We start from the raw sequence: 24558 nt of genomic DNA on the forward strand, positions 1-24558 counted from the left end.
GCGGAGCACAGGCTCCGGACGCGCAGGCTCAGCGGCCATGGCTCACGGGCCCGGCCGCTCCGCGGCATGTGGGATCTTCCCGGACCGGGGCACGAACCCGTGTCCCCTGCATCGGCAGGCGGATTCTCAACCACTGCGCCACCAGGGAAGCCCTAATTTGATCTTTTTCTCATGACTGATTTTTAGGAAGAATGCAATTTTTCCCCCAGAAAATATAATAATAGATCTCCCTCTTTTTAAAGCATTTTGGAGAGAGGGATGCTGATGGAAAATGAACTTGCTTATAAATCTCTCTTGGATCTTAGCTCTGTTTTTCGCAAGATCACTAAATAAGCTATTCTGTTCAAGTCCATTTAGCATTCTTTTGTTAGTTGTGCCTATTTCAGGAACCCACCGCACGCTCTGTACATTTGACAGGTTCACACCTGATTAATCTCTCTCCCTTTCCTGTCATCAATATTATTTAGGGGCACTGGTCAAACCATATTGACACTTTGCTGACATCGTCTCCGGAGCCCAATTACCTATCTGTCATGATACAATCCACGAGGTGACAGGAGAATACTATGCTATGCCAAGCAAGTTGGCACCAAAGTGTCCCTGAGACAGAATATAATAGATCATTTTTATGCTTTTTCTGCAAACTAAGAGAGACATTTCCCTGTCCCCATTGCCAGTAGGTCTTTTAAGTCACAGGGCTGCTTTGTATCTTGAGCTATCCAGCACCTGCTGGATGAGCCTGGGGGATATTTCCTGTTTCACATCCCGAGGTGGATTCCTAATGAAAGAGCAGAAGCCCTTGCCTTGGGCTCTTAGCCCTGACCCACATATTGAAAAGTAGTTAGGCTTCTAAATGAGTTTATCTGCTAGATTTTTTGAGGAATATCCTATTTAGATGCAACTTTACGGTAGAGGAAATCTGGCCAGTGAACTTCAGAAGGGTAAGTATAAGGAATAAAATACCCAGGGTGTAGAACCTTTCTTAAATTCATTCTGGCAATGCTCTGATACTGAAACACATGATTTGGGGCTAAACAGCATTAAAATAAAGTTTCCTTTTTCTTTCTTCTTCTTTCTAAAAAAAATTTTTTTAACAAAGTTTAACTTAATGAAGATGGCCTTCATTACATCAAAAAGGCATCTCCATTTATGTATCTAAAAAGGAAATATATCGATAGCTACCCATTTAAATATTTTATTTTATATGCGCATACATATTTATTTGAATATCAACTATTGTTTTGGTCTATTTAGCAACCAGAAGAGTGTTACTCATAAGTGATATCAGTGCTCCTCATAAAATCACATTCCTATAATATCCATAAAGAAGACTACTGAGTATCGGGATATAAGCAATTATTATCAAAAGCAGGATCCCAGAGATTAAAAGCACAAATAGCTGTTTCACAGAATTCAGATCAATGAGAAAAAACATATTTTGCAGTAAGGCTAATGGCAAGGATGTTCTTGCTTTCACTGTGCTAAATAGGAAAGGGGAGTCTTCCAGTTTGCCTAGACACTCATTCGAGTATTGGGGCTGGTGGAATCAAGAGCAGGGATGCCATTTTGTTGTTGAAAATTATTCTTCTATCTGTTTTTTAAAAAGAAAACAATTTACTATTGTTTCATTATGAAACGGGGTGCCTGTGGGGTCCCTACTTCTTAATTTTAGTTTTTTAAACTACTTTAAAACATTTTAATTGAACAGGTTAAATACGATCATGGCAAAAAAAATCGAAGAGTAAATTCAAGATGTAGTATGGCTAAAGACAAGTCTTCTATAAGTCCCCACATCCTCAGTCTACAATAGTTTTTATTGTATAGTTTCCAGAAATTGTCTATGTATGTATAAGGGTTATGGATCTCTATGCATTTTTAAAAAACCAGACTCATCTCATGCATGGTGTTCTTCAACTTGCTTTTTGCCCTTTCATCTGGGCATCTTTCTATGCAAGTGTCTGCGTATCTATCGCCTTCCTTTAACAGCCTAAATACAGTGTAATTCTCTAAAACTCTGTTAATAGACATTTCTATTAGGGTTTGTTTTGTTTGGGCTTCTACAAAAAAGTGGAAAATAAAATCTCAGTATTTATATTTGTTCGTATTCATACAAGAATGTAAATGCCAGATAGTGAAAAGTTCAGTCAAAGAATTGATACATGAAAGTTTTGACAGCAATTTCCAAATTTCCCTTAAAGGTGGCTCCCTTGACTTCTCTTCCTTCATGAAGAGAGATCATGAAGTGAAACTGCACTGATGTTGTCATTGCACATTGTGGGTCAGACTACTGTCCCAGAGGTGGTATCACCTAGGACTGAAATGTAGATTTGAGAAAATATACCCACCATCATGGCCTGTTCCTGGCCAGTGATAGACTCAGCTCTTTGTTGTACACTGTTTTAAGCTGAGAATTTTCTCCTGAAAGGGAATTAATGTTCGTACCATCAATCAGCCTGAGAAGCCAATGTTCCTCCTCTAGGAACTGAGGTAGGGCTTGGGGTGGGGAAGAAGGACTTCCTCCTCCCGCGGGTTCTCAAGGAGGTTCCGGCCTGGATCCTAGCGCTCAGGGCTGCCGCAGGAAGATCGTCAGTGAGAGCAGGGTGGAGCTCCAGGGGAAGGATCCCTGGGAGCCAGGCAGGGCCTCGGGGATCACAGTGCTGCTTGTGGTCTCTGACAGCGCTCACTTCAGGCAGAAGCGGTCAATTTCTCTCGGCGTCAGATTTCTCTAAGTCCCAGCCCCTCAGTAAGGCCTCGCTGAAAGACACAGTGGGGTTTCCACATCTGCCTCCTGTAAGAGCATTAGTGATAGTCACGGACTGAGACAGCCGTCACCGGCAGCACAAGAATCTCACGAGGCGGCACCAGGGCACGCAGGCAGGACGGCCAGAGTGAAAGGCAGGGAGAAGTTGTTGGTGAAGGCCAGTGGGCTGTACCTCCGGACAATCACGACCTAACTCAGCGTGTATTTACTGGACGTAGTCAAAACAACGACAGTAAATGTTAGGGGAGCATTTACTAGTGAAATACAGATGTGCATTCTCACTCAGGAGTATCCTCTCATTTAAACTTCACATCTATCACACAAGGTAGGTATTATTACTGTTTCAATTTTGTTTTCTAAGGAAATATTCACAGAGCACTTTTGTAACTTGTTCAAGGTCACTGAGCTAGCAAGGAACAGAACTAGGATTCAAAACCAGGTTACATTTAGAAAATAATTTGAACCAAAAAACCAAGTAAGGAATACCACAGAGGTGAGTAAAAGTAGATAATAAAATTGAAATCCTACACTCATGTTCATAGCAGCACTATTCATAATCGCTGAGATGTGGAAGCAACCCAAGTGTCTATTGACAGATGAAGGGATAAAATGTGGTGCACACATACCACGAAATATTATCTTCAGCCTTAAAGAGGAAGGAGATTCTGACACATGCTACAACACAGAAGAACTTTGAGGACATTATGCTACGTGAAATAAGCCAACCACAAAAAGACTGTATGATTCCATTTATAAGAGGCACCAGAGCAGTCAAATTCATAGAGACAGAAAGTAGAATGGTAGTTACCAGGTACTTGGGGGAGGGAGAGATTGGGAGTTATTGTTTAACGAGTAGAGCGTTTCAGTTTGGCAAGATGAAAAGACTTCCAGAGATGGATAGTGGTGATGGTTGCACAACAAAATGAATACTTAATACCACTGAACTACATATACTTAAAAATTGGTAAGACAGTAAATTTTTTATGTGTATTTTATAACAATTTTAAAAATTGGAAAAAATGAAATCATACTGTATATAGTACATGTGTTGGAACTTTTACAGAGTAATATTTGAACTTGAATCTGGAGTTTGCCTGTCCTGGGCTTGAATCTCAGCTCTATGACTTGTTAGCTGTGTGACCTTGGGGAAGTAACTTAATCTCTCTGGGGCTTCATTTCCTCATCTGCAAAATGAGGAAAAACAGCACCTTCATCATTGGGTCAATGTGATGTTTAAATGACATGATACATTTAAGCTCTTGAACAATATTTGGCACATAATTAACACTCAAAATGTTCACTATTATTATTATTTGAACAACATGATGGGTGAGAATGCACATATAAATATTTCACTTTGAGTAAAACTGAACATGTTTCACAGAAAAATGTTACTGAGAAGATTAGATGAAATTACAACAATGAAAAAATATAGGATGATTACTTTTAAAAATATTCCAAATATTTTGCTGTTAGTAGTTGGACAGTAAGCTGAGCCAATCAAAAGTTAAGATTCTGGGTTTGAAGCAGTGAAGAGGTTCTGCTGCCTGTAAACATTGTCATGGATTATTTCTGGCCCAGGAAGAAAAGCTCCACAGACACACCAATTCCATTCAGGGTCTATGGAATAAGGCACTACCAGTTAGTATGTGACTGGCCTTTCTACTATTGAGGTGGGAACTGATTACTAATTATAACACAAAGACCGTGCTAATGGATTTTCACCTCACTCATTTCCTCCCATGTATGTGCCCATCTTGGCCAGGACACAACTCTCCAGAATTTCTACAAGTACATGCAAGAAGGTACTGAAGCAATGAATGGCACACCTTCACTGGTAATTCCATTTTGGAATTGCTAATTTCAGATGTGATGTTTTAGCTCATTGAGTCGGGCTGTCAGAGACCAGGAATTACCCAGTGGTGGGCACTTAGCTGAGACCAAGGCTCACTTAAGTAGGATTCTGGCCCTGTAGGTGGGAATATTTACTATTGCTGTGAATAGTAAAATCATAAATGTTAAATTACATTCAACCTCAGAAAGAACTGTGCAGAATTTCTCAGGCAATTATTGAGGTGCTTATAGTTCTCACAGCCCATTGCCACTTTGCTGTGAGACACAATCACACTTGGAGCTACAATCTAATTGATCTCAGCTCCATTTTTGTATATTTTACTCTAGTAAACAAGAAAAAATGCTTAATCTAAGTTTTAGAGTTAAAAAAAGAACGTATAATACGTTGTCTGTTGTTTAAGCTTTAAATTTAAAACTTACATATAACTAGTGAAAACATTAAATTCATAAATCATTAAAAAGATAAAAACAAGAGTAGTCTTCCTAGATCATGATATTGTAGAAAAACACTGGACTAGAAGTTTGGAAATCTGGGTCTTAGTCTTATCTCCACTTCTCATTTCCAATGTAAGTTTAGAAAGTAATTAAAATTTTCCTGGCCCCCAATTCATGTATCTGAACTTTAAGAAATTTTTAATGATTCAAGCAATCCCACGCCTGGGCAAATACCCAGACAAAACTATAATTTGAAAGGGGTGCTACATGCACCCCTTTGTTCACAGCAACACTATTTACAATAGCCAAGACATGGAAATAAACTAAATGCCCATAGATAGATGATTGGATAAAGAAGATGTGGTACATATATACAATGGAATATTACTCAGCCATAAAAAGAATGAAATAATGTCATTTTTAGCAACATGGATGGACCTGGAGATTATCATACTAAGTGAAGTAAGTCAGAAAGAGAAAGACAAATACCATATGATATCATCCATGTGTGGAATCTAAAATACGACACAAATCAACATGTCTAAGAAACAAACAGACTCACAGACACAGAGAACAGACTGGTGGCTGCCAACGGGGAGGTGGGGTGGGGGAGGGATGCACTGGGAGGTCGGGGTTAGCAGAGGCAAACTAGTACATACAGGACGGATAAACAACAAGGTCCTACCGTATAGCACAGGGAACTATATTCAATGTCCTGTGACAAAACAATGGAAAAGCATATGAAAAAGAATATATATATATATATATATGTATAACTGAGTCACTTTGTTGTATGGAAGAAATTAACACAACACTGTAAATCAACTATACTTCAATAAAATAAAGAAAATAAATTTTTTAAGATTTTAGCTGCACTTCCATTCAACATTCAAGTAATAAAAATAATATACCCTACTGCAATTTTAAACACTCATTTATGACAGCACTTTACCAGACCTTTACATGAATTGGGAAGCACTATCTATACTTTGCTGGTATGAAAGCTTAAAGAGGTGAAATGCCCCACTTAGGTCACGTAAAGAGAAAACGGCGTAGGAGGAAACTTTGCACCCATTCGTCTCAGCCCAGTTTAACCAAATTATTCTCTGTGATTGAGGTAAGATGATTGGAAGAAGTAACTTTCTTAGCTGGAGTCTGGAAGCATGAGATTCAGTAGAACCTCTATTTTTACTTTTACATCACAACAAATGTGGTTTCACATATGCGAATTTCACTTGGGTGTCTGCACTAGCTTCTCCTTTTTCTGAGCCTCTCAGCTGTCCTCTGTGGTAGGATGAAAAGAACTGGATACCAGTGACCATGGAGCACACACTGCGGGTAGCCTGGACAATGAACCGGCTGGAAGTGCTCCCCAGTTCTCTCTGTCAGGGAGGCTGCACTCGAGTCAGCTTCCTGCAGGGGCCCTGGCTTCCTTCCTGTTCCTGCGGCACTACCAGACAATGCAGTAAAGAGCTGGCCCTACGCCCAGCTGGCCTGGTGCCCTCAGAATTTGATTCCTCCACTGACAAAATTGCTCTCATTCTTGTCCTATGAGAAGAGAGAGAAGCCAGGGGTTCTTTGGAACACTGTGCTCAGCACAAGAGCCTGGTGCCAGCGTCTCTCTCTGAGGGTTGATAGGGTTGGTGGACCTGGACCTTCTCTTCTCTTGATGGTCTCTGATTTGTAAGTTTCTCTGATAAAGCCTGCTCAGTATCACTGCCATGTGGTATTCTAGAATTCGACTTGAGCCCTGTGGCACAGCAGGTCAAGAACGCAAAGGGACCTCTTCCCACAGTCTGCTTTCATTTCTTAAGATTCATTTGGAGCCATTAAGAATTGCAACGAGAATTACATAATTAAGAATTGCAGATAGGTATGTATCCGCACTGTACAATTCACAGAATATTTTCCTATTCCACATTCTATTTAACTCTCACAAAAATCTACCAGTCAAGATTGATTTTTATCATACAGACGACAAATCTAAGTTTCAGACTGGTTAAAAACCTGCCCCCGAAGTGGCAAATCTTGGCCTGGATGTAAAGCCTTCTGTCTCCAAGTCCAGGTCTCTCTCTACTGCTCCTGGGAACTTGGGAACACACCTCCAGAAATGAACCAATCATTCTAAAACATTGAAAGCATCCACAGAACAGGTCTTTGCCAGGTGCTGGTGAATTCAAAGCCCCAAAAGACATCACCAAAAACTTCTTTTCTTGTGCCAAACAGGGAAGATCATTTTCATAGCTATTTATTGTAAACATATTTATTATACTTTTCAGTATATAGCTCAAAATATAGTGCCCCTATCATGAGACATTACACAAACTTCATAGAAGCGAAGGGGTGAGGATGTCTTAGCTGCTACTCAGCTGGAAGGGAACAAGACATCAGCACCGTCCAAGTCCCCAAGTAACTGTGAAAAGTTATAATCCAATCAAGAGCTTGCTAGACGGGTGTGTCTGTGAGTGAGGCCGAACAGATCTGTCTACACCGTCTTCCCATCTGTGATTTGAATTCAGGTGTGTTCTTGGAAATACACTGCTCTGAAGCCTGTATGTTTAATCAGGAATCCCATGAATGGTGCCCCTCTGGGTTGAGACATGGTGTGTTATGCTGGAGCCTCAAATTTAATATTTTCAAAGCTGAACTCATCACCTACCCCCTCAAATTGTTATTTCTTAGCCTGATAAGGAATTTAACCATTTCTAGGTGCCCAGTGGGGAGCCTACCCAGACTCCTCTCTTTTTTCTCACATAGTCATAACTATCAAGTGCTGTAGGTACCACTTCCCAAATATCTTACATATATTCCCCTTTTTCCATGGTCTTGCCCTTGATGCCTTTATTTATATATATATATATATATTTATTTATTTATTTATATATGGCTGCACCGGGTGGCACATGGGATCTTTGTTGCGGCATGTGGGATCTTTTAGTTGTGGCATGAAGCCTTCTTAGTTGCAGCATGCAGACTTCTTAGTTGTGGCATGTGAACTCTTAGTTGTGGCATACATGCGGGATCTAGTTCCCTGACCAGGGATTGAACCCAGGCCCCTGCATTGGGAGCATGAAGTCTTACTCACTGGACCACCAGCGATGCCTTTCAAGGACTATCTTGACACCCTTTGCTGACTGTTTTCCTCCCCTCCCGCCGCCGTCCCTATCAAGGTTTCCTCCACGGGGCTCACTGCCGATAAATCTAAACTCCTACCACTCCCTGAAAAGAATGGCAGCTCTAATGTTATCCTGCCCAGATCCTCAGCCTTACTGTGCTTTCTCCCTCTTCTCCACATCACATTCCAGATCTACCGCACTGACAGTTCTCCAAACTGGTTGTCCTTACTCATGCTTCTCCTCCAAGTCAATCATGCAAGGAAGAGTGTGCCTGGCAAACTCTTACTTCTCTCTCAAGCATCCCTGTCTTGTAAGGACTTTCCTAACTCCTCCCAACTGTCCCTCAGTTGGACTTTAAATTTTCTTGCACTGGTTTTGTTGTATCCTGCAATGTCTTCTTCAGAGCACAGATTGTTTTATGTCGTCTCTGTGTGTGTGTGTGTTTTCTTCCTAACTAGTTTTTGAGTACCTTGAGGACAAAGAGCATGTTCTATTTGTCACTGTATCCCTAGCACTTGGAATGACGTCTGACAGAAATGCATGTCACTTGGATTCACACACAAGATTTCCCTTTTCCTTCTGAACATGTCAACTCTCTTCTGTGGTAGTACATAAAGAATTGAACAGTCTGGGTTCCCTGGCCAATGAGCCATCTGGGACAGGGCTCTCATTTCTGGTCAGGGAGGCTGCACTCAAAGTCTGCTCCCCGAAGCGGGTGTGAGTCAAAGCTGAACAGAGAAATGACTCTGAGAGAGCCCGTGGAACTTGCTTAAGGACCCACAACTAGTGAGAAGTGACAGGAACATAAGTCAGGGCAGGGGTTCTTGTTACTGCCATTCTCTGTTTTCTTCGCAGTACCTAGAAGACTCCCTGGCACATTAGAGCTCCATCAATATTGCTGAGTAAATGACTCACAGAATGCAGCACTGACTGAGTGAAAAAAAGTTATCTCCAAAGCCCAGGTCCTTCTCATTTCAGCCTCCCGACTTCTAGTTTTTGTACTGGGTATGAATGTGTGTGTGCGCGTGCGTGTAGATACACCTTTCAAACCAAATTAAAAAGTGAATATCATGATTTCCTCTATACGATAAAACACAATTAAAGAATAATGATAACTATTTATACACACACACACAAATTCTAGGCCACTGAAACGTTCAGCCTTGGTAATTCATTTCATTTACTAAAAGAAAAATGGCTTTTGGAAAATAAGCATCCAACCTGACAATCATATAACTTTACATTCAGAATTAGTTTTCAGTAAACTGGTAGGAAGACCTTGTCTTGTAAATTGTCCCAAATCGTGTAAAACAGAGGCGACAATAGTAAATTGTGGTTGGTCACGTGAGGAAATGCAGGACTTGCTCTCTGCTGCCGCCCAGAGGCGGGAATGTAGCACAGCCGGCCTCTCCACGTGTCAGAAAACCAGAAGCAGGTGCAGGATGTGTGCGTCTGGGAAGAACCGCACTCAAGTTTATATTCTTCCTCTCCAACTTCTGGGGCCTTTTTCTTACGCAATGACAGCTGATTTATCTTTATCTATTACTGACACAGAACCAGCCATTCACCGTGAAGCAGGACAAAAGCCAGTAGAGGGATGAAAGAAACCCAAAATAGATCTTCCTTGAACTGATTTGTATCAGAGTTATAAACAGTTCAAGGCATAAAAGGAAAGTAGATCGGTAAGCACTGTTGCTGAAACCGAGAGCAAAGCACAATTTTTTCCCTTTCGTTTTCCCCTCTGTCTTTTTTTTTTTTTTTTTTCTCTCATCCAGCTACTCAAAGCAAACATTGCAGGAGGTGGAAGCACTCACCATAGGAGGCTGTTTGCAGAGACCGCTCTCACACGCCTGCACACGGGCTCCCTGCCCGCGGCCACCCCCTCTATTGTCACAAAGCACATTTTATAATGCAAATCACTGTCTACTACATGGCTCATTATTTCCCTCTCTGAATAAAATATGAACACATCAGTATGTGTTCTTCTATTCTAAATGCCTACCCTTGCAGCACTGACCTCTTTCTGCTTTTATATTTTTCCGAACGTCCCTGACATTTGCCAACTGGGTTAGCTCTAAACCTTTCTAACCTATTACCTTATTACTTCAGCACTTTTCACACTTTCTCCTCCATCTAACTAGGGTGACCTACAGGCGCGCTAGGAGGGCGAGCTCTCACGCCAGCCCCCGCACTCACCACTGCTTGTAGTCCGCGTCACAGTTGCAGTAGTATTTGGGGTCCGTGCAGTTGCGCTCGATGCCGCAGGCGCATTTCTGAATTCCGGGCCCGGAGCCGCCCCAGTAGTAGTGCTTCTCGTTGGCTTTGCCCACCCACCAGGTGTAAGGGCTTCCATCTACAAGAAAGGGGAAAGGCACACTGAAGTAGGACCAGGACCCAGGCACTATCGTGTCACACTTACATCCCCCCAACCCAGGAGCAGCATCTCTCTCTGATAGACTGACCGTCATTCAACCCTCTTAGAAGTCAATGCAATTCAATAAAAGGAATATTTAATAAAAAAATATCAGAGGGATTGGTAAGCTCAAGTTTTCCCACCGAGGTATGCACCTCTTCCTTTGAAAGACACGTTTACGTTCAAGCTGCAGGAATTTAGGAGCCTGTTCTGTAAACTGGCTGCTCAGATGGGGTACATGCACAATGAAGGTGTGTAGGCCATGCACCGGTTCTTTAATATACAACTCAGTTCAAGGCTAGTTGTGCTTTTTCTGTGAAATGATAGTCATGGAGATGACAGAATATCAGAGCTAAACATGGACTTATGCCTTAGTATGATCTCCTTATTTTACAGGTAAGCAACTTAGGTCCAGAAAGGTTACACAATTCTTTCAATTACACAGCAGACTGGCTCCCAAACCAGAAGTTTGACACTGTATCTCACAAGACATTGTACAATGCTCTTTATACAATATTACTTCGCTTATTATTTGGCCTAATATTCACCCATTCATTCATTCATTCACTCATCTAATCATCAAACATCTACTGTGTTTCCATTATGTGTCAAACATTATAAGAAACTCAGCAGAAAAATGGAGAGAAAAGATACAGATTGAGAGTTCAGTTCAATTATTATTATGAACACACAGGAGACTGGGTGAGGGAAAGGAGGTCAGGAGGAGGGTTTCCTAAAAGAGGTAACAAATTTGAGCTATGTCTTGAAGGTTAAGTTACCCAGGTGAATAAGGAGGTAAGAGAGATAAGGACTCCTACGTAAAAGAAGCAGAATGGCAAAGTTCTACGTGGAACACTCAAGTAGGAGCATACCCATCGATGGTACAATAGGGCTGAAGAGATAAGTTTGAGAGGGTAGCAGGAGTAGGTCACAATAGACAGTGGGTAAGGGTCACAGCACAACAAACTTTGTCCAAATAAGAAGTTATTTTGCCTTGGTTTATTCTTGCTTTTCTGTGTTTACTTCTTGCTATTTAAGAAGGTTGAACTTCATTCTGAAATGAATGGGATACCATTAAAGTATTTTAAGCAGGAGATTTTCAAGATCAAATTTGTGTTTTAAAAGATCTACAATGAGATGAAAGACAGATTTCAGGGGGATGGAGTCATGGAGGCCAGATGTGATGCTCCTGTGTTAATACAAAAGAGAAATAATAAGAGAGTAGTGGAAATGGAGAGGAAGAGAAAGTGGAAAGAGATTTAGGAGGTATAACCAGCTTGGGAATATTGGGATTTAGGTGGGAAGATGGTGTGGAGATTAATCCTGGGTTCCTGGCTCAGGTGACTAAGAGGATGGTGATGTGCTTCACCAAGGTAGATCACAGGGAGGAAGATGAGAAATTCAGGGAATGTCGAAGAAAGGATGATGAACCTGATACATGAGGTAGGCAAATGGCTATCGAAGTCTGGCTCTCAGGAGCATTCTCTGGGCGGAAAATCCCAGTTTTAGGAACCATCAGGTAAATGACTGGTAGCAGGAGTGACGTCACTGGAATCTTTTGGATTCCAACAGCATTTAGAGAACAGAAAGACAGGGAGCTAGCCACTGTGGAGGTCAGGAAGGCAAATGGACAGAGAGGGTGGAGGAGAAACAAGCAAAGAATTTCCAGAAAAGCAGGGTGGTCGGCATTGTCAGATTTCATGGCAAAGTCCATTAAGATGGAGGTTTGGACTTTCTCTTTTAATGTGACAGCTGGACGGTCTTTGTTGAGAGGAGTGTCAGGTGAACGACAGGAAGAAGACGCCAGGCAGCAGCAGGCAGAGGAGGGAAGGGAAGGGAAAGGAAGCGGAGGCCCTGAGAGCAGCTTCCCATGCGGGAAGCTGGGGAATGAATGGAATCTCATGGAGGCTGTGCGGCCAGTAAACCTGCACTTGACGGTTAAAGTCTCCAGGCATATGACTAAAATTCCATTCTAATAACTCACCAGCCCTTTCAGGATGTTAGGTGCACACCTGTCCCTGTATCTGTGCATGTGCTTGTGCTCAGCAATAAAAGGAGGAAAAAGTCTTGCACTCAGTGAGCTATCGTGTAAACAGTCACAACATCTAAGCCAATAACACAGTAAAGTAAGTGAGGGCCATATTGGAATTGGGTAAAGGCTGCTGCTGTGCCTTCTCACATATGCCAATAGCTTTTGTCTTTGTTTTAGTTAGAGATAGGCAATTTAAAGGTAGGCAACTGTACTGTGAGTTCAGGCTTGATATAATAAATGAGCAAATGCTCTGAACTTAGAAAGGAGTTATTCAGGTATTGTACTTCATACAAATTTCCAGATTTTCCAGTTGTGTTGACTTAATTTGGAAAAGTCACTCTTTTCCCCTTCACAAGATCATTTATGGCACCTGAATCTTTAGAAATACATTTGAGTTGATCTGGCAAGCGGTAGAGAGGGAGATTTCAGCACCCTACTCTGAAGGGAGGAAGATGCCAGCTCTCTGAGATAAGGGTCCGTTCTGAAACCTTGTCTCCGCGTCTCTGGGGCCTGTCCCAGCAGATAGGGGGCTGTTTGCTTTCTACATTCAAGCCATTTTGCTTCTCGCTTCCCTTTCTATCAGGGTAAAGAGTAACACGTCCAACTTCTGATGCTTTCCAATGTTGGAACCATGGCCAATAATAAATTCTTGTTTCCTTTTGATGCAGTCGGGAGTTTAAAAAAAATGAGGCTTAAAATACTCCATTTACGGAAACTATAAAATTTGAGCCATTTGGTTAGTGAGCTGCACTAGGTCTCTGTTGATTCCATCTCTGGCCGTGTTACAGGAAGAGGACAAAGGTGGACGGTGCCGTGCTTACCTTGCCAAGGCCCCTGGGGCCTTCCAGAAAATGACCGAGACTGGTTATCACATCTATTCACCACACTGCATCTTTTCAAGCTGACCTAATGCTCAATTCTTTCTCTCAAAAGAAATTTCAGTTACTATCACTGTTTTTGGAAATTAGGGGATACTAACACACCTGGTGGAGGGTAAGAAACAACCAGACACCCGTAGAACAGGAGTCAATGGGCTGCCTGGCAGGAAATGCCCTTGTTCTGCCCGTACGTCAAAAAGCCCATGAAAGAGTATGTATCTCAGAATCTCAGCTCCATTTCCGATTCTTCCTTCCAGTGGCCAGTAGAAACAACCTAACACTGTTATATTTTTGTCAGAGAGAGTGATGATAAATTGCATGAACCAGAGAAGCTGTACGGCTCAGGAGTCTTGATAAAAATCAGGACAATGTCAGTCAAGGGACAAGGTCATCATCAGCGGCTCCCTCAGCAGGACACTGAGAAATGTGCTGTAGGGGATGTGGAGAAAGAGCCAGCTGATTCCCAGCCACACCTACAGGAGGACCAGGAAGCCCAGGAGAGGAAGGCTCACTGTCAAGTTGTTTGGGCCGTGGGTGTTCCAGTAGAAGCCCTAAGCTCTGCATGGGACCGAGGCTCTGAACTAACCTCACACGGCAGACCTCCGTGCCTATAGGGAAGGACTCCCATTAGACATCAGGATGGGATCTAAGAAGGTGATCTGCAGTGACGTTTCTTGTATTCAGTGCAAGAAGGAGACACACTACTGACCAGGTGAGGGTAGCTCAGTCTCCCAGTTCTTCCCCCATCCCCACCTTTTTCTCAAGTTACTTCTAGTCTTATATAACTAACGTTCCCAGTTAGGGTGATGCAAAATCAACGTTATTTTGCTCTCCTTCCTAGGAAAATAAGTTAAGTGCAGTACAAAATGTTTTACTTATAGCTGTTTCCTCATCTGCCAGGAACAGAAGAATGCCAACAAGAACAACACATTCCAGGGAAAAAGCAAGTTGTACCCTTTGTTATTAGTGTTGGTTAATTTAGTTAAATCATCATAATTTACTAATTTGGCATATATTTTATACTCAGCGAGAAGAGAGTGGTTCAATCTGTGTTGAGCAAAGTTCAGGCTTGATATAATAAATGAGCAAATGCTCTGAACTTAGAAAGGAGTTATTCAGGTATTGTACTTCATACAAATTTCCAGATTTTCCAGTTGTGTTGACTTAATTTGGAAAAGTCACTCTTTTCCCCTTCACAAGATCATTTATGGCACCTGAATCTTTAGAAATACATTTGAGTTGATCTGGCAAGCGGTAGAGAGGGAGATTTCAGCACCCTACTCTGAAGGGAGGAAGATGCCAGCTCTCTGAGATAAGGGTCCGTTCTGAAACCTTGTCTCCGCGTCTCTGGGGCCTGTCCCAGCAGATAGGGGGCTGTTTGCTTTCTACATTCAAGCCATTTTGCTTCTCGCTTCCCTTTCTATCAGGGTAAAGAGTAACACGTCCAACTTCTGATGCTTTCCAATGTTGGAACCATGGCCAATAATAAATTCTTGTTTCCTTTTGATGCAGTCGGGAGTTTAAAAAAAATGAGGCTTAAAATACTCCATTTACGGAAACTATAAAATTTGAGCCATTTGGTTAGTGAGCTGCACTAGGTCTCTGTTGATTCCATCTCTGGCCGTGTTACAGGAAGAGGACAAAGGTGGACGGTGCCGTGCTTACCTTGCCAAGGCCCCTGGGGCCTTCCAGAAAATGACCGAGACTGGTTATCACATCTATTCACCACACTGCATCTTTTCAAGCTGACCTAATGCTCAATTCTTTCTCTCAAAAGAAATTTCAGTTACTATCACTGTTTTTGGAAATTAGGGGATACTAACACACCTGGTGGAGGGTAAGAAACAACCAGACACCCGTAGAACAGGAGTCAATGGGCTGCCTGGCAGGAAATGCCCTTGTTCTGCCCGTACGTCAAAAAGCCCATGAAAGAGTATGTATCTCAGAATCTCAGCTCCATTTCCGATTCTTCCTTCCAGTGGCCAGTAGAAACAACCTAACACTGTTATATTTTTGTCAGAGAGAGTGATGATAAATTGCATGAACCAGAGAAGCTGTACGGCTCAGGAGTCTTGATAAAAATCAGGACAATGTCAGTCAAGGGACAAGGTCATCATCAGCGGCTCCCTCAGCAGGACACTGAGAAATGTGCTGTAGGGGATGTGGAGAAAGAGCCAGCTGATTCCCAGCCACACCTACAGGAGGACCAGGAAGCCCAGGAGAGGAAGGCTCACTGTCAAGTTGTTTGGGCCGTGGGTGTTCCAGTAGAAGCCCTAAGCTCTGCATGGGACCGAGGCTCTGAACTAACCTCACACGGCAGACCTCCGTGCCTATAGGGAAGGACTCCCATTAGACATCAGGATGGGATCTAAGAAGGTGATCTGCAGTGACGTTTCTTGTATTCAGTGCAAGAAGGAGACACACTACTGACCAGGTGAGGGTAGCTCAGTCTCCCAGTTCTTCCCCCATCCCCACCTTTTTCTCAAGTTACTTCTAGTCTTATATAACTAACGTTCCCAGTTAGGGTGATGCAAAATCAACGTTATTTTGCTCTCCTTCCTAGGAAAATAAGTTAAGTGCAGTACAAAATGTTTTACTTATAGCTGTTTCCTCATCTGCCAGGAACAGAAGAATGCCAACAAGAACAACACATTCCAGGGAAAAAGCAAGTTGTACCCTTTGTTATTAGTGTTGGTTAATTTAGTTAAATCATCATAATTTACTAATTTGGCATATATTTTATACTCAGCGAGAAGAGAGTGGTTCAATCTGTGTTGAGCAAAGAACTGCCTTATTTCAGTGCTGTGCTAACGAAGTGTTACTTTTTGCTTTACAAATCATTACTTACCGATTAATTGGCTTTGGGGAAAAGAAGTTAAAGGCGATAAAAATGGAAAGACTTTTTAAAAGACAAGATAAGGAGTGGTGAGAAAAGAAACAATTTAATTATCCAGTGCTAAGAGTTCAAGAATTTCTCTGATCTCAGAATATGAAGATTTTTGTTAACTACATTGAGTAGGTGTAATCACTGCAACGAGATTATGAAATGATAAACCACATTCTAGGTTAACTAGAAGCTGAATTATCAAAGTAAGTCATATTGTATTAAAACAGCCAAATATGGATTGAATTAAGTGTAATCGTGGCACTTTGTACTCACTTAAAACCAAATTTTATTATGCTGAGGATTTATTATGGTTTGGATGACTAAACTGAAATAGGGAGAAAAAAAAAAGGCAACTTGTTCCTCCAAATTTAAAGAAACCAACAGATCTCCTACTTTCTCCACTAACAAGTTGTTTCAGAAGCACAAGGGCAAATGCATGGGGACTTCTTGATGAAAATGTGGGACATACCTGTGACTTTCAAAATATGTTCTTTAGAACTTCTGGGCTACACAAAGTAACCTAATAGTCTGCTTACATAAATATTATCCTGGCACATCTACAGTAAGACCCAGTATGGTCACTGGGACGTTTAATTAGTTTCATTTCATCCACTTTTGCAGAATATTAAAAAGTGTAATACCTAACATTAACTACTGCAAAGGTTTATCGTCTCCAAAATGAAAACTTAAAAGTATATTTTTAGCTTGATGAAACCTAGTCTTATTATATCTACCACTAGCTCCTTATCTACAAATTGTGTTAAAGAATCACAGGTGGCTTTTTAGCAGAGGAACTAACTAGAGCAGGTACAATTGCAGCAGGAACCTGCCTTTCAGTGCTCTGCTTAGCGCCCCCTGCTGACAGCTCCCATACAGCACTCCCCAGAATGCTGTCTGGCCCATTCTGGCTGTTTGAAGGCCGCTACAGTGCAGGATCCTCTTTCTAAAGAAAGACTCATACTCTGAAAAATCTCCCAGTACCCTTCCATCTTTACCATGGCACGACCCAATCTTTTTTCCTCCACTTCCTCACTAAATTTCAGCTGACCACTCTGATCTGATTACAATTATCCACGGTGACAATATGCTTATTAAGTAAAGATATGTTTAATCCTAGACTGTAGATGCAAAACATTTTTGTACTGGTGAGAACCTTCCTCTCAATGCAAATGACCTAGAGAAGAAGGAAGGTAAAAGAACCTTTATAATAGGTTCTAGGTTGGGCTGGAGCAGAGAGGAAATCTGGAGGTGCTGTAGCTACCATAGAGCTCTCCAGATAATCTGATAGTTATAATTTGAAAGATCAAGCAGGCCAGAATCCCCTTTTCCTTCAGTAAGAGATGTGCACAGTCCAAGGGTTGCAGAGCCCTAAAGATAATGCTGACAGCTGCCCTTGCCCCCAGCACTGGAAGGAGGAACAGGCCACTTGTCCTAGAGTTCTGTGGCTTAAGTAGAGGAAGCCTCTCTTCTTGGACATGTGAAATTGGTCCCTATGCAATCACTTCCAGGAACTGGACCAAGGCAGCCCAAGTCTCAGGATCCTCAGAGACAGATGAGGGCTAGGAGGGGATGTCATGGAGGGAGTACTTACAAGTTTTTTCCCTCTAGTGGGAAATCAGTACAGGGAAGGGTTTCCAACTCACATAAAAGAAGATTCACCTGAGGCTCTTGTAAACCATATAGACTTCCTGGACTACAGAATAAAATCTATAGAATAAGAATCTCAGAGGAAGATCTTGAGATGCTGTCACTTAATACCCTAGTGATCCTTATCTTCATACAGGTCTGCCTTACACTGACCTGCGGAAATGACAGTGGATTTAGTTCACAGAATAGTGAGAGAGGCCTGGTGCCCGGGTCCCCTTGGGACACCAATCCAGGATCTGTTTTCTAGGTAAGATCTGAGGAGGTAATCACGGTGTTGACCACAGTAACACCTCCATTTAAAATTGCTAATTATTTTTTCTCTGAATAATTTAGTCACTGTAACCCACCCCCACTTTTTCTCAATTTCATAACCATGATCCTGAGTCGAAATGGCTGTATTTTACTATTTAGATTAAGAGCTTTAAAAATAAAATTAAAAATCATATATCGGGCTTCCCTGGTGGCGCAGTGGTTGAGAGTCCGCCTGCCGATGCAGGGGACACGTGTTTGTGCCCCAGTCCGGGAGGATCCCACATGCCGCGGAGCGGCTGGGCCTGTGAGCCATGGCCGCTGGGCCTGCGCGTCCGGAGCCTGTGCTCTGCAACGGGAGGGGCCACAGCAGTGAGAGGCCCGCATACCACAAAAAAATAAATAAATAAAATAAAAAATTGCTTCTGTTTAAAAAAAAAAATCATATATCTTGGCATTTTCATAGGCACAAAAGCCATCATCTCAAGCCATCTACAACTTTTATGAAATCACTGCACGAAACTGGATAACAATATTCTTTTTTGCTTCCCATCCATCTAGTTCTATGTTGTTCTATGTTAATATAAAGACCAAACAAAGAATTAATCCAAAAAAGTCCTGTGGAGTTCATACCGCAGACAGTGATGTAAAATTGGGAAAACTTATAAATTTGAAGTTATAATGTAAACATTCCATTTGGTATTAAAGGTGAACATTTTCTCTCTCTATGACTGAATGTCATTAAACTCATTTGATTTGGGCTGAACAGAAATGAGTGAAGCTGATTAGCTTCATGTTGCATCTTTCAGAGTTACATCGGATTTTACTATATTTTATTAATTTGAATAGGGACCAAATTTCGAAATGGAGAATTGAAGTTCAGATCAAAATGGACCCGAACTGAAATGTTAATTCATTAAAAATTAATTTCACTGCATAATATTTAAATTTATTTTATTGAATTGAACTTAATAGATTTCAATCAAGGACTGAGTCCACTGAGCAGAATTTTGAATCAAATCACTTTGAATCCTATTCAAATGTATAGATTTTATTAATTTGAATGGAATTGAGGTGACAGAGTCGATGGGAGTTCATAATTCTGAGCAGAATTAAGAGAACAGAATAAGCCAACCCACTCTAAGTTAACTTGGCTTCAGTTTCTATAGAGGTCATGGGCATTCGTGGTCTCCTCAGTAACTCTGGTTAATTCCTTTGTACCATGGCCCCAGGAACAAATGTGATTAATAGTACCAAAGTGATCGAATGGAACCACATGCTGTTTTTAGGATATAGTGAAGCACTTTTTGAGTCTTTTTCACTGGAAAAGCCCTGGCCAATTATATTAAATATTTCTTTTCCTCTTTATAGAACAAATGAAGAAGGAATTAACTGAATCCCAGAGACAATGATTTGTGTGAGTACTGGTTGCTCCCCTTATTTTTATTCTCCATTAAATACTGTAGTTACTTGAAAAAACATACCTTCCCTCAGCCTATTATTTATACTGAATGTCTCGATATCCTGTGCCCTGATTTTATTAATTTTTATTTTATCTTTTAAATATAAAACAAGCACCTCAGCTTGTTTTGTATTTAAAAGATGGCTATAACTTTTCAAATTAGTAGCAAAAATATTGTTTTGCAACTGAAATGACATGCTACATACTCAATAAGCACCTTCTTAGGGCTGGTGAGACAATTTTGGGGGTAGAAGTGAAAAACTGATTCCTGCCCTTCTAAGGTTCTGAGTTAGTGGAGACTGAGTTATGTTTAGTAGTTTACAATTATGAAAGCTTTGTGCCTGGATACCTGATAGGGCACACACATAGTAAGATGAAAAAATATACACTGGATGTCACAGGAGCAGTTCAGGCAATGGGTCCTATGGGATTCTGGAGAAGGAAGTGATTACCAAGGACCAAGGTGGACTGGAGAGCCTCCATGAAGAGACAGATCTGACTGCAGTTTTGATGGATGGGTAGGATCTAGACAACCGGAATGAGGATATGAGCATTTCAGAATCTCCTGAATGGCTGGGCCAAGGTATGAAGGAAACATCCCACTCATTTCAGGAACTATGGGGTAATCACTTCGGCTGGTGGGGACAGTGTTGAGAAGTAGAATTTGTGGTGCGAGAAATGGTTACGGGTATTCTCATGATATTTGCACTTTAGCTTTGTAGTAATGGAAAGTCAAACTTAAATTTTTTAAATGTTAAAGCACTTTACACATACAAATATTATAAGTTTATATAAAGTACAGGGAATAATGATAAAATATATAGCCTTGTACTTAGTTTATCCATTATCATTGGTATATGGTATATTGTTCTTTGACTTCTAATTTTAATATTAATAAACATGGGACTGTGTCTAGTTTTTTGCTATTTCAACATGCTCTGTGAAAATGTGTAAGAGTCTTTTGAGCATATCCCTATAGTGGAATTTTTAGGTCATATGGTTTGTGCATGTTCAAATTGTTTTCCCAAATCACTTGTATGAACGTAGAATCCCACCGGCAGTATATAAAACTTTCAGTTGATCAAATCCTTGACAACCTCTGGTCTTAAGCTGTTAATTTTGACAACTGGTGAATGACAAATAGTATCTCTTTTTGGTTTTAGTTATACTTCCCTGATTGTTTGCCTTTCCATGTTAATTTTTCATTTATATTTCCTTAGTTTAAAAAATATCTGTTCATTTTTTTTGCATATTCTTATTGGATTTTTTTGAGTTTTATTGATTAGTAGAAAATGCTTAGGAAAATGATACTTTAATAATTATAATAATGCAAATTTCACCTTTTTTAGTCCTTTTTCTTTTTTCTTCTTCCAGAACTCTAATTAGATATGTATTAGATGTTATTGATCTAATTTCTTGCTTTTAATCTCTCCTTCATATTTAACAACTCTTTGTCTTACTAACCAGATTTCTGGGAACCTTCTTCAGAATCTGTTTTCCATTTAACTAGTCTCACTTCAGCTGGGTAGAAACTGCTATTTAAGTCTATTAAGCTTTTAATTTTATCCACTACATTTCGATTTCTATAATGTTTATTTGGCTCTTTTTCAAATGCTACTAATGACTTTTGATAGTGTCTTCCATCATCATCTCTTCAATTTCTCCTTAAAAATACATCTGATCCAATAATTCCAATATTTAAGTCTTTGCAGGACTGAAAATGCTATTCGTTATTTCTGTAGACTCACAATTGTGGTATCTTGGTTCACTACACATTTCTTGATTATTTTTTCCTTTGAGATCATATTCCTTGGAAATGCATCTCTGGGAATTCTTTGAGGTCCAGTTGAACCTCTCAGATAGTTTATATTTGCTTTTATCAGATACCTGGGGGGTATTACCAAGCTGAGACCTCTTTAGAATATATTTTCAGCTTGAATTTTTTTTTCCAACCGTGCAAAGAGTGTGAAATTGACCTGTAAACAGGCATCAGAACTGGCTTTTTGTTACACAGCTTCGAGGGATAATTTCTTTCTTTTTCTCTTTACCTCCCTCCAAGGTCCAGACTGTCAAAATTCCTATGCTATCTTCCTTTGCAGAGTGGGTTTTTAGGGTTTTTTTCACTGAGAATCTAGACTCTTGGATTCTGTTTTCCATAAAGGGATATTTGATTCAACTCATCACTTGGTATGACCCTTCTTCCCCACACAGTCACGGAAACTGAAAATGAAGGTTGCAAGGAACTGGCAGAAGCCTTTAGGCCAGTTATGGCTTTAGCAGTCATTATGCTGTGGGTCCATGGTTTTGCTACTAAGGATCTTCCTTACTTTCATTCAAGCTCAATTATACATTTCAAAGGATTTAAAAAATATTTTTTACATGCAATTTTAAATGTTTATAGGGGAGGGCTTTCATGGTACCTATCTGGTCTAATCCTGTAGTAGAAGTCTGTTCCTGTGGGTTTTAAAGCAAGTGAGAAGCATGTCGATGTGATGCTCTGAGATGCGCCATGAGGGAAAGGAGACTAGAAACAGAGGAACCGTTCTAGGAATGATGTGATAAAGACCTGGAGGATCATGAACACGCCCCATTACAGAGGCAGGGGTCAAATATACCATAAAAGGGAATCAGTGGGATTTGAGAACCAGATGGAACAGCTGGTGGTGACTCCTTGGTTTTAAGGTTAAGCAAATTTGAACATTTTGAAAGAATTTTCTATTTCAGAGGAGGGTGTTGGTTTGCAGAAAAGAAGTTCGGTTTGATTTTACATAGGATGAATTTGAGGTGTTAATGGGTCTCAGCTGGGGCTGGTTCTACCTCCTCAGGTGTGATTTAGAAACAGTTGTAGGGCGTTACTGGCATTTAGTGCCCTGGGTCCAGGGATGCTAAATGTCCGGCAATGCGTGAGATAGTCTTGTACAACAAGAGCTCTCCCACTGCAAATGTCAACAGTACCCTGGTGGAGAAGCCCTCTGATATAGCAATGGTCAGATGAGGATACACAAGAGACAAGATTTGTGATTTCAAGAGAGAGATCAGAGCCAAAACTGTGAATCTGTGAGTCATCCATAGTAATGACAGAAACTGAGAGGGGACATAGTACTTGGAATGGGATCAGGGGCCAGCTGAGTGCTTGCCTCAAGGTATGCCCACAACAGAGGAGAAGAAGAAAGACTTCAAAAAAAGAGGCAGCTGCAAAGAGGAAAGATAATCAAGGCAATGTAGTCTGAAGAAAGGTTACTTCTTTGAAGTCTCCTCTCATTCTCATTCCCGAAGGCAATTTATATTGCTCCCGTCTTTGCGTTAAGCCACAGTCTATACAGACCTGACTTACTGCATTCATCGTATTGTGTTGCAACTGTTTCATGTGCTCACTTGATCAACATCAGTGGATTTGAGGCTTAGGGGGTCACTGATGTAACTGAAGGGCAGTTTCACGTTTCAAGTAATCAAACTTCAAGAGGTCAAGGTAAGGAGGATGTAAGGAAGCAAATGTGAATAATCGAAAGAGGGAAGCCCCATGAGTATGAGGAGAGAGAGACCAGCCAAAGGGTGATCAGGGAGCAAGTGCAGATTCTACAACACAGGGGGGTTGCAAAGAGAAAAGGATGAAAGCTGTGACGATTGGGCCAATGTTGATCAATAACTATTGGGTTGGACAAAAAGTTTGTTCGGGCTTTGCCGTTAAAAACCCAAGCGAACTTTTTGGCCAACCAAATACAATTGCTATAATGATTCTTACTGCATCTTCCCAGCATGCAGGAGCCTGAATCAACCCCACATAAACACTGCCTTGGAGAAGATCTCAGGCCGGCTTCTTTATCTCCAACCGACTCTGATGAAGATGCTACTGGGAGCATCATGGAAAGGACAAGAGGGAAGGATAAGCCTTAATGCCAAGGCGTTTTGAACTAATCCCATCTTCTCTACTACAACTTAAAAAAGAAAATAAAAACTGATGACATTAAAATAATTAGCCTTGACCTTTAAGTCTGTCATACTACTCTCAAGACAGTAATTTGTCACTATGTGAAAAATGTGATCTTTGAAGATGGTGGAGTAGAAGGATGTCCTCTCACTCCCTCTTGTGAGAACACCAGAATCACAACTAACTGCTGAACAATCATCGACAGGAAGACACTGGAACTCGCCAGAAAAGATACCCCACATCCAAAGACAAGGGAGAAGCCACAGTGAGATGGTAGGAAGGGCCGCAAACACAATAAAATCAAATCCCGTAACTGCTGGGTGGGTGACTCACAAACTGGAGAACTCTTACACCACAGAAGTCCACCCACTGGAGTGAAGGTTCTGAGCCCCACATCAGGCTTCCAAACCTGGGGGTCTGGCAGCGGGAGGAGGAATTCCTAGAGAAGTGCTGGGTTGCCTCAGGCCAAACAACCAACAGGGAGGGAACCCAGCCCTACCCATCAGCAGTCCAGTGGATTAAAGTTTTACTGAGCTCTGCCCATCAGAGCAACAGCCAACTCTACCCATCACCAGTCCCTCCCATCAGGAAACTTGCACAAGCCTCTTAGATAGCCTCACCCACGAGAGAGCAGACAGCAGAAGCAAGAAGAACTACAATCCTGCAGCCTGTGGAACAAAAACCACATTCACAAAAAGATAGACAAGATGAAAAGGCAGAGGGCTATGTTCCTTCATCACAAGATGAAGTAACAAGATAAAACCACAGAAAAACAACGAAATGAAGTGGAGATAGGCAACCTTCCAGAAAAGGAATTCAGAATAATGATAGTGAAGATGATCCAGGACCTTGGAAAAAGAATGGAGGCAAAGATCGAGAAGATGCAAAGAAATGTT

At 41.2% G+C, this 24558-nt stretch overlaps 1 protein-coding gene across 1 annotated transcript in view; it reads right to left on the reverse strand.

Moving 5' to 3' along the window:
* CNTNAP2 (contactin associated protein 2) overlaps positions 1–24558 on the reverse strand; it is a 1485958-nt gene that overhangs the window by 443626 nt on the left and 1017774 nt on the right. The window contains exon 14 of the mRNA XM_055084701.1: positions 10363–10519. Coding sequence (XP_054940676.1) covers positions 10363–10519 — 157 coding nt within the window. The remainder of the gene's footprint in view (positions 1–10362; positions 10520–24558) is intronic.

Source organism: Physeter macrocephalus, chromosome 5 (assembly GCF_002837175.3).
Source record: "Physeter macrocephalus isolate SW-GA chromosome 5, ASM283717v5, whole genome shotgun sequence".
NCBI lineage: Eukaryota > Metazoa > Chordata > Mammalia > Artiodactyla > Physeteridae > Physeter > Physeter macrocephalus.